This window comes from Harpegnathos saltator, unplaced genomic scaffold (genome assembly GCF_003227715.2).
Source record: "Harpegnathos saltator strain DR-91 unplaced genomic scaffold, Hsal_v8.6 scaffold210, whole genome shotgun sequence".
In the NCBI taxonomy this organism is placed as follows: domain Eukaryota; kingdom Metazoa; phylum Arthropoda; class Insecta; order Hymenoptera; family Formicidae; genus Harpegnathos; species Harpegnathos saltator.
The window spans coordinates 281,750-293,369 of NW_020229996.1; the positions used below are offsets into that span (position 1 = coordinate 281,750).

The following is an 11,620-nucleotide window of genomic DNA, read 5'->3' on the forward strand; positions in this document are numbered from 1 at the left end:
TGGAAAATATTTATACATTTATAGTCTGCACCATTAGCACGTTGAGTGTTACATCACCCATATATGGGTAACACGAAATTTTCCGCAAAAACATCGTCACCCGTTCGTGGGTGATAGTTAACTTATCCAATTAGAAATAATTTTACTATTTTGCTTAATCAGGGTATATTATCGTATAGTTGGCAATCCATTAAATCATCCGGCTCTACATATGATCGTGTATGTCGAGCAGAGAAAAATTCGGATCTGATAAGGTTCCATATTCAAATCTAACATGGCACTCAAGGTGTTAATAATGCATCACGATGAAATTGCTCTTTTTCAGATTTCATATATTTTTACATATAAATATAAATAAATATATATATTTTCATATTTATATATATTTATATATATATATAAAATGTGTATATATATATATTTATTTATATACATATAATTATCAGACGTTCACGAGAACAATATTTCCAGATCATCTATGTCCGACAAGGAGAAGTCGTCTGAGATATCGTTGGTGTCAGCGTTAGGATCATAATCCACACTGTCTTCATCAGAATCATCTCCATCGCCGCCATCTTCATCGTCATCATCGTCATCATCATTGTTTTCCCTATCATTCTGCTCGTTATCGTCACCGTTGTCCTCAGCACCAGCATCTGCGTTATCACCATCTGCTTCAACCAGATAATATACATAATTTTAGATATTGGTGGGATAACCCGCTAAATAGACTCAATTGGTGGGATAACTCGCTAAATAGACTCAATTGCTGCTTCAATAAAAATTTACATAAATCTGTCCTTTATATGAATGCTTCATCAGTACTTAATATATTACTAGTAATGCTTCATTAATACTTCATTAGTTATATATTTGTCAATTTAATATAAATCAATTAAAGTTTCCTTTTTATTTTTAATAAATTTTTGCAAATCTAACGATCGATAATGTAACAACATTAATTTTTTTACCGTCTGCGTTATTATCATCAGATCCTGAGTTTGAACCATCATCGTCACTGGCGTCGAGGTCTTCTTCCTCATCATCCTCGTCGGCTTCATCTTCATCATCTCTGCGTCTTCCAACATCGTACAATCTAACGCATGATTCCTGTATACTTGAGAATTCACCCGCGTTCTCTACTATAGCAATCTGCGTATCGTACTTGTTACACGCAAGACCATAAATTCCTCTTTTTACGTCGTAAGTCGCTGAAGTACAAAATGACAATTGATTATAAAATGAATGCAAATTATAATTACAACTAAAACATGTATGTTGCATTTTTTACTTCAAATTATGGTAACAGTAATAGTAATACTCACCGATATTACTGTAATCGAAAGCATCTAGGGTTTTGAAGGAAGTTGCAAAATGAGCCTCATCGGTTTCTTGGTCTAATGACATTGCATATATAATATTGTTGACCGGCGAGAAAATTATCTCCATTTCGTCTAAAGTGGGAACCGTCTTGAGTAGATGAAACGTTCTCAAATCCCACACTTCAGTGTTGGACACAACCTCCATCCCGTTCGGATGAAAGACTCCGTTCAATGCTTGATTTAATTTGTCGAATTTATGAATTTCTTTGCCCGAATTAACATCCCATAATATTCCGTCACTAAGTACCAATTCATCGTTCATGCTGAACGTCGCGCGATTTTTCGTGTACTGATTCGAAATTGATGGTGTCAAAGTTGTTAATAATTTCCCCGTTCCTATGTCGTATATCTGAAATTTGTATATGTACATATGAGTATAGACATATATATGCACATAGAGTATAAGATATAGACAATATCAGAATATTCAAGTCTCGAAATTTAACACAATTACGCGTATGAAAAAGGGAATTATTATTTAACATTTTAAATAGAAAATTTGTAAAAACTTTAAAGATAAATACAATAATATAGATAGTAAAGCCCATTCCTACCGACATTAATTAAACTTTAATCTGAATTTAAACTATTTAGACAAAGACTAACTCAAATTAAAATCTAACCAGTGTTGGTATAAATAGGCATAACAAAGTAGTAAATAATAACTTATATATTCATATATAATATTTTAATCACACAAGACTGTTAATGCAATAGAATAGCAGTGTTTAGCATGCAATTTACCGTCGCGCTTTCTCCTTGTGTACCAATTATCCTGTCCTGTAACTTTCCGAATTCGACATAATCTTCATTGTCCAAGGGTAGTTTCATCTCAAAGAATGAATCCATATCCCAGAGTGCTGACATAGGAGTTCTCCAAGCAGTTGAGGTTAATAAAAGATTACCACGTTGATTACATTCCATATGATACACATACGATTCATGGCACTGGTAAGTCGCCTCCTCCATTCCCGTATGCGTATTGAACATTTTGATGTCACCAGCATGAGTGCCCAAAATAAGGTATTGTGTACATGGCTGTATAGAAAAGCATACATGTTTAGACAGAGACACGCGAAGAATTGCGAGAACAAGTTGAAGCAACGAATCCATATTTACCGAAAAAGCGCAACAAGTGAAGATTCCTCCCACGTCGGTAGGCCGGAAGGTTTTCACAGGACAGAAACGGCTGTAAATGTATCTCCTATCTAACTTTCTGCTATCCATTCCTAACGACCGTCTTGCTAATCTTACTGTCACATTTATAGGTGAGGAATTTTTTATACAGGGGTCTGGACATTTGTGTGGCCTGTAAAGAAACAAAATAAAATTGTGGCAAAACATCTTGATAAATAAATAATAAGTAAAATAAATTGCTTCTTTAAAAAAATATATGAGATTCTTTTTTAATATAAAATCAAGAATTTTCATTGCTTACTCAAAAAGATTAAACTGTGCACATGTCACCATAGGATTTTTACAGAGAGCGTGTTGGTTGGTTAGATATTCTGTAATAATAGAGTCTAATGTGACAGATACGTTGGAGGTGACTACACCAGGTCCTCCACCACCTCCAGGATCTCTGGAAATTTGTTTCTGTAATGATCTACAAGTAGTAAGCTGTATTTGTACTACAGACTGAGAATTAGTTGAAGTGACTAGAGGTGCTTTATCGGATGACGTTGATTTCCTGCAATGTTATGACGTTATATATTGAAAAATGCGAAAACAAGGGAAGAATATGTCAAGAAGATATCTACGAATCTTACCTCTGACTAATTTGTAATTTAATCGGCTGGTTGACTATATTTGAAATGACATTTTGATTCAAACAGTCCGTAAATTTTAGGCGAACGTTACTGTTGACGGTTGGTGAGTTAGTACATGAAGTCGCATGGGATATAAATCGAGATGACGATGTGGGAGTAGCGTTGTTCCTACAAGTGGTTTCTCTTGATGTACACCTGCTTGTATTGTATAAATTGACGGGAGCACCAGGAGAAAAGCTGTTTCTTGGCTGAAACAGAAACAAATTTTGGATGTTATGAATAGATACTTTGTGCACAAAAAACAGATAAATTATTAGATATAAATAATAAATATATTATAAATAACAAAAGAACGTACACGCGAAAAAATTTGCCAATATATAAATATCACATTTATACGACATATAAACAGTATAAACATATAAACATTATAAACAGTATAAACATATAAACAGTATAAACGCAAATCTGCTTCAATATATCATCTTACAGTTACGTTTACGGGATTCCGGTATGTAAACGGTTGATATGTTGCTATAGATTTCATAAGTGCAGACGAATCCAGGCTTGCTTCTCTGTGCAATATATTAGCTGTTTCAGTTAAACCCTTCGACATGAGATGCTGATATATTAATTGATTAAGTTGTTGTTCATTATATTGTATCCTTGTTTGCGCTACAACATTTGCCTGTAAATAAGCATATTTCAAACAAAGATATAGTAATTTGTAACTTTTTTATTATTAACCCCTTGCACTATGATTTAAGTCGCGACAACGCGTGCCAAAGTCGATGATAAAGTTGCATCCGTAATGCCCAATCTACATAAATCGCAAGTCGCAAAATACAAATTGCAGACACAGAACACAATGGCTGCATTCAGCAGAACAAAGTGATCAGTGAGCGCTTAGTGATTCTCGCTCCTGATTGGTAAATACTTCTGGGTCTATGAAGAATCTAAAAGAATGCTCCAATCACAGACAATAATAACTAAGCGCTCACTGATCATTTTGTTCTACTGAACGCAGCCATTGACCAAAACACATAAAAATTGAAACACGAATCTCACTTGTGTTTCCTATGTTTGGCCCGCAAAACATGCGATGAGTCTTACCAGTGCTTCTTATGTTTGGCGCGATATGCGCATGAGTCTGACTTATGTTTCTTATGTTTAGCCCGCAAAGCATATCACGAGTCTCACACGATATTATAGGACAAGGGGTTAAACACATTTCCAAATTTATTATAATAAATTTTGAATGATAGCAGGTACTATGCAGAACACAGCCTGTACGTATCTGTGAAAAAGAAAAAAGACAAATCGAAAAAGCTGCTTACCCTGTGTAAACTGACTAAAGACATTTCATACTCTGCACCTGTTGGTTTTGCTTTACCAGATACTCTTTCTATCAATTCAAGAGCATATTTTTGGAAGGTAACGTGCTCCTGCCGTTTTTCTTGCAAGATAGGATCTCTCATAAGAGACTGTATTTGACCGTCAGTGAACATTGGTAACTTACTAATAATCTGCTTAACTTTCTCACTACGTGCTAGTCCAGCTAATGCACGGCATGCTAATGCTCGTATACTATCAGCATCAGTGATAGGTGTCTTCACCATCATTAACTGCAGTAACACCTGCGGAATAAAACTTATTCTATATTAATCGCACAAATGATTGTCAAAATTGTAATTATACGCAAACATACCATTATTCCGTTATTCGACCTGACACTCTCCCAGATTTTCTGTATCAATTCTTCGCTGTTGTGAATGTTTGTCTTCTTTTTAGCGGATCCGGTTATGGAGTATCTAGCTACGTTTCCACCAATCTTAAACATTTTGTCAATAATATCTTTAGAAATTATACATCACAAATAAAACAATAAAATTACAATTATTTACATTATGAATAATACAAATGATGAATATGAAACATACCCTATTAATGGGAGCACACACGCAATTAATCACAGCTCTGAGCGCGGCTTTTTGTACATCGGCATCCGCAACAATTTCGCACTCAGCCGCGGCTAGTAACAGATTAATCGCCATTGTCATCGACATATCTGGCATATCGACCCTTTCACATAACAGCAACATGACTTTAGGAACAACGGAACAGATTGCAATCACATCCAAACATGATCTTACTGTTTCTGCACTGGAAGTGTGCTGCATGTGTGCCCTAAAAGAAAAAAAGACTATCCATTTAGAACTTGAAGATATATTGTCACTTGGCTTTTTATTAAATTGGAAGTTCAAAATGCAAAATTAAAAAGTCCGACGAGAACTATCGTTGAGTACGATAATATTAATATATTATACTTACCGTCCACTGTAATTCCATTCGCGAGCGAAAGCTATGATTTGCAAAAGCAACGTAATACCACCCAAACGATGTAATTTCTCAACTGGTGACCACATTGCTCTGACTGACATTAATTCCTGAAGTATCTCCACTTTTGCCTGAACTTCCTCACTGCTAAGTTTACATGCCTAAAACAATATATGTCTTCAAAATATGCACGCACGCGTGTGTGCAAAAATATATAATAAATAATTATTTAATGCAATAAAAAAATCGCGTTATTCCAACTTTTTATTACCTAGATGATCAAACACAAATCAATATATACAGGGTGTCCCATTTTAAAAAACGCACCTCGATAATTCTTCAACAAAGCATTTTCAGCAAAAATGTTTCGGACAAAAGTTGTATGATTTCAAGGAGGACATAAAACAACTATATTACTTTGTTTATAAATGGCACCACTTTCGGGATATTCACTGATCATTACTTTCCTTAAACGAAAACTCCAAATTTTTATTACACCGTCTTTTTCTATTAATTAATTTAAACAACTTTTGTCTGAAACATTTTTTTTATTTGCCTAATATTTTTTGAGATATATAAGGAAAATTTGATAACTTTTTCAATATTTAATTCACGATATTTCGCTAACTATTTGTTGGAAGAAAAAATAGTACTAGACTTTTCTGCTCTATTTAATCTCAAGAATATATTGTTACAATAGCGCCCTGACTTTTGTTAACTTATTGACTTTTGGAAATTTCAAAATCATCAAATTAACAAAAGTCAGGGCGCTATTATAACAATATATCCTTGAGACCAAGTAGAGCAAAAAAGTCTAGTACCACTTTTTCTTCCGACAAATAATTAGCGAGATATCGTGAGTTAAATATTGAAAAAGTTATCAAGTTTTCTTTAAATATCTCAAAAAATATTAAGCAAATAAAAAAATGTTTCAGACAAAAGTTGTTTAAATTAACTGATAGAAAAAGACGGTGTAATAAAAAAATTTGGGTTTCCATTTAAGAAAAGTATCATTAAGTATCATTAAGTATCATTTAAGAAAAGTTCCATTTAAGAAAAGTAATGATCAGAGTGAATATCTCGAAAGTAGTGCCATTTGTAAACAAAATAGTATAGTTATTTTATGTCCCCCTTGGAATCATACAACTTTTGTCCGAAACATTTTTGCTGAAAATGCTTCGTTGAAAAATTATTGAGGTGCGTTTTTTAAAATGGGACACCCTGTATATATCAATATATGATCAGAGAAATGTAACATGCCGCTGAATATTGTACCTTGTAGGGCGGTAAGGAAGGCTGCCATGTATCGCGGTCAGTTCTAACATTTTCTGCCCTTTGTAGTTGTTCGGCTTTCAGATGCAGGTGTGCTTCCATGTATCTCTTTAAAGCAACCGCTACGTGTCTTACTATCTGCCTTGATGCACACTCCTCATCATCATTTATAACAGACTCTTCTTCAATGTTTAAAATGGACAAAGTAGATATCTATAGCAGGAAAGAAATATCATTAAAATGTATTTCACGTTATTTTTCTCGCGATAAAAAACTCAGTACTCTCGCTTTTCAAGTAAATAAGTAAAAGTAATATTAAGTTTAATCTTATCGATACAACACAGAAGTTGATCAGTAATATCTTACCACGTTGAACAATTTCCTCAAACCATCCTGTGCATCAAACTCTTCCAGTATAACTTTGAATGGAAAAGAAAAACCGAAAAACATGGTCGCGTGACATCGTCCAGAGTCATGGCTACGTTCCAGTAACCATAACGCGTAAGTCACGAGATCTGATATGATGTGCTTTGGCAGTAGGCACACACGCTCCATAGCATCTTCGCAGTACGCTAAGTAATAGAGACAAATGGAAACACCAGTCGCCGCCACACTGGGTCTCGGTACGTCCAATAATCGTTGCAGGCCGCCGACGTTAAGGAATTCTATCGAGAACTTTTTGTGGCAGAGCAACGACGCGAGGTACTTAAGAGCCTCAAAGGCCAGTCTACTGTCCTTGGTCTCGCGCACATTTATATAATTCAGAATCAGCTCTAATGCATTTTGCTCAAATACGTGGCCGAGAAATTCCTGATATTCGCCCATGGGCGTGAGATAGCGCAAAATCAAAATTTGCCTAGTCGCGAGAGTCGGTGGATGCATCTGCACGTTACCAATCACGTATGACTCCATCTCCGCCCAAGACGAATTTGAATTACCCTCCAACAACGAAGAATGCGCGCTGGAATTGAGTGACAGACCGGATTTTTGTAAATTACGAACACAAGGTAGATTCGTATGCCTCGATGACAGCTGCATGCCACTCTGCTTGGACGGCGTCATTTGTGAGTTGGTCGAGTTGATCGGTGTTTTCGGTATACATAATGGTGGAGACATGATTTCAGGATACGAGGTATCGTTGCTACCTTTCACTGGTGTTTGGTCGCAATCAGAGTTGTTTCTTTTCTTCTTGGAGATCGGTACGTCGTCGAAATTGCGCGTGGAGTCATCCTCGTCGGAAAAGAGTAAGTCCTGCGCTGGACTCTTTGTGATACCGTTATCGTATCGTTTTTCCCGCACTTTCCGTTTACCGGGTACACTTTTGCTATCGGAATCGTTACTGATATTGTTCCTGTCCTGCCCAAAATGAGCAAACGGTCTAGTGTTTGCTGCTACTTGACGATCTTCATGTGCTCTGTGCTGCAATTTGTGCAACCGTTGCAACATCAGTGGCACCATCTTGGCATTCTGATCTCTAAATCCAGTGGCAATATCTTGCACTTCCATTGCGGCTGCTAGAAGTCCAGTTGAATAACTCTGCAGCGGCTCAATGCTCTTTTCTGCCCAGTTAAATAATCTGTTGATAAGACCTTCCATATCTGGCTGAAATACTGCTGAAGTCTCCAAACCAGGAAGTATATCCAACATCAGGCGACATGCAGCGATATTGAGTTTTCTAACATCTCTCCCATTTATTCCTGCCCGCGTCCAGTAACTATCTCTCAGGTAGTCATTTATCAACTACAAATAAACATGGTATGGGAAGATTGATAAATAAATTAGCAAAATTATAATGTGGTTGCATAGTAATAGTGGTAGTAGGAAAAATATATATTCTATATTAATTGACATATCAAGTCTTAGAATTGTATATTAAAATGACAGATTTGTTTTAAACAATACCAATATATTATTTAATACACATAAACACATATATACACACACACACACACACATACCTTTGTCATGAAGTTATCCTTTCTAAATAGGACTTTCAGTATATGTCCAAAGTTACATTCTGGATCAGTACGTGATGGATGTCTTTCATCAAAAGGATCAGGATCCATCTTTAAATAATTTTCTGTTTCCAACTCTATTATTTCTGCTAGTCTTTGGAGGATAGGGATAGGATCATAGTTTGCAGAACTATGTTCATCCTCCCATTGTCGAAGAATTTGTACAACATCTGTCACTTCCGCAAGTGATTCTGCATTCGCCATTATTTACCTGCAAATGTCAATATATTCAAAAACTAGAAATTTTATTACAATATAATTTAAATATAGAAAAAATTTGATAATCTGATTTTTTGACAGTATAAAAATCAAATAATCAATAAAAAGAGAATTTTCACTATGATATAAAATTTCTAATATAAAAAAATGATCTCTTCAAACATATTAATTACAAAAAATAAGTCAATGCATCTAATAATGATATTGTATAACCACTGCATTTATTCGTTAAGGGAAATGTCTCAACAACTAATTTTGTAAAAGATTTTTCTCTAGCTTTACATATATTATATGTTATAAATGTTAAGCGTTACATCTTAAATATATAACGATATATCAATGACATAACCACAAATCGATGATGATAAACAAAAGGTATGATGCAAACGAGAGAATTATCGCAACTATTGCAAACGAGGAAGTAACATCAAAGACACATCACCATGATGTGCCTTGGCGAAATCGCATAGCGCATCAAATTATAATCCGTTGCCGGCGTGGTGAGTCCGCGATAGCTTACACAACGAACACAGAGCTGCGCTATGATCCACCGCTGCGTATGGTGGCGCGTGTCTTTTATAGGTTAAGTACAACGAGACTTTATCGAAGAAACTCCGTCCTGACAGTTTTTTCGACGATATTTCGCTACGATGATAGTTATACGAACAATGGACACAATTAAGACACTCAATTATGTGACTTCGAGACTTACAGCTCCACGTTATCCAATTTTCCCGAATGCACAACTCGCAAAACGAAATATTCTACAATATTCTAACGTAGAAATATAACCATATAACAAATAACATCAAGACAAGGTGCACACCTCACAGAGAATTCTTTTTCTTCTTCTTTTTCAATAGATGGCTCTGTGCATACAATAGATGCTTCAACGCCACTCACACGTTATATTAAATCATAGGGAGAAGTTTACAACGATTGGTTAGTGTTCAGTAGAAATCTGAATATTTCAACGAAGCTTGAAGTAAAGTTGGTATTGAAAGCCGACTTTTCCAGTTCCTGGGTACCTATTATGGAACTTTTCACGATTCCGTTCGGAAACGCGAGATTCCGACTGGCCAGTTTCCGATCACGGTTCCACTTATGCGTTTATGCTATTATGAGGTTTATTCGCGTCGCATACCCTAAGGTCCCTTGCACAATGCCAGGCAACAAGCAATAAGAATAAAAATAGACCAATCACAATCGACTATTACAAGAATAATCTATTGTGATTGGTCTATTTTTATTCTTATTGCCTGTTGCCTGGCATTGTGCAAGAGGCTTCACATGCTCCTATTTGCCCCAATGTGTTCCAATTCGTTTGCGTCACCGGAACCTATATGGCGACCAAATGTTCGCGTCGCATTGGAGCATTCCTCAAGGAACAAGTAGGAGTGTGATCCATTTACCCCAGCTTCGGAGGTGGTGCAGTTTGGGCAAAAACAGTTTTGTCATGAGCGCACGCGCAATCATTTGTTTACTTTTGCGAAGAAGAATGCAAAAAAGTACGACTAAATTAAGGAAACGTGTATTAAATACTCAGGTATTTAAAATGTCTTGCATAAGATTTTAGTTGACTGCTGAAATATGCATTTTTATAATTAATTAACTAACAGTAAATTCAAAATAGGTTAAGTGATTTTATTTTAGAACAATTTGTGTGACTTATGTTTATATTTTATTTGAATTAATACGTGAGCAAAAATGTAATATTTTACATACGACATATTATTCAGTAATTTGTGATCAATATATTCAAACATTATTTGTTTTAAAGTTATTTTAACCAGTTAAGAAGTGTTCACTTACACAACTATTGTATTTAATATTAATGATTTTTTTTGTTATAGTCTTCAGCAAGATAAACAATTCATAATGGCTGAATCTAATCAGAAAATTATGATAGCACACCCGAATGCTAATTCTTTAACAGGATCTATGATTCCAAAGAACTCAGCTATAAAAGTTATGCCAAAAATATTGTCATTTAAATTAGTTAAGCCTCAAACACCAAATACTTCTATCGTAACTCACACAACGGACTTAACACAATACTTAAGCCAGCAGCACACGGTGCTTGTTTTCGTGCTGGATTGCTTGCTGGATGAAAATACTGCGTTGTGATTGGTATATTTTCGAAGATGGATGAAAATGCACCAATCAGAACGCAGTATTTTCATCCAGCAAGCAATCCAGCACGAAAACAAGCACCGTGTGCCGCTGGCTTAAGGATGAGTCCTTCTAGTATTCAGTTGCATGAAAGTCCTTCCATTACAGCAACAAGCTCTACGCAGCATACAGATACAATTATGAGTTCATTGGATTTTTCGATTATAAACTCAGATTCTTCCACAGTTATGGAAAAAGAACTTATGATAGATAATGAAAAAGAGAATGATTCTGTTTTCAACAGTGATGGCCATTTTATTTGGAATCATAAAAGCATAATAAGAAACGTATACGCTTTCCGTTGCGTTTAATTACGTTTGACAACATTGGAAAACATATGTACTTTCTGCAAATATCGACCAAAAATACGATACGACGAACTTTAATTGGCTGCGTTCAGCAGGACAAAGTGGAAAATATGGAACTAATATGGAACTAATATGGAAAAATCTTC

General features: G+C 35.4%; 1 protein-coding gene across 2 annotated transcripts; it reads right to left on the reverse strand.

Annotated features, from left to right (window-relative positions):
• Positions 1–418: 418 nt before the first annotated feature.
• On the reverse strand, positions 419–9,781 carry mahj (LisH and WD40 domain-containing protein mahjong). 2 transcript variants are annotated; one of them, XM_025298206.1, is made up of 16 exons: positions 9,707–9,781; positions 8,719–8,986; positions 7,127–8,500; positions 6,764–6,973; positions 5,483–5,649; positions 5,092–5,338; positions 4,860–4,982; positions 4,489–4,788; positions 3,642–3,839; positions 3,152–3,399; positions 2,821–3,072; positions 2,502–2,691; positions 2,127–2,420; positions 1,326–1,731; positions 972–1,211; positions 419–674 (listed from the first exon to the last, which is right to left on the reverse strand). In XM_025298206.1, exons 2-16 carry the CDS (start codon positions 8,977–8,979, stop codon positions 451–453), a joined length of 4,734 nt encoding a protein of 1,577 aa, XP_025153991.1. In that variant the 5' UTR covers positions 8,980–8,986; positions 9,707–9,781; the 3' UTR covers positions 419–450. The 2 variants fall into 2 exon arrangements, with proteins under 2 accessions (XP_025153991.1, XP_025153992.1); XM_025298207.1 differs by lacking the exon at positions 9,707–9,781 and having other exon boundaries at positions 451–671; positions 8,719–8,979.
• Between the last annotated feature and the right edge of the window lie 1,839 nt (positions 9,782–11,620).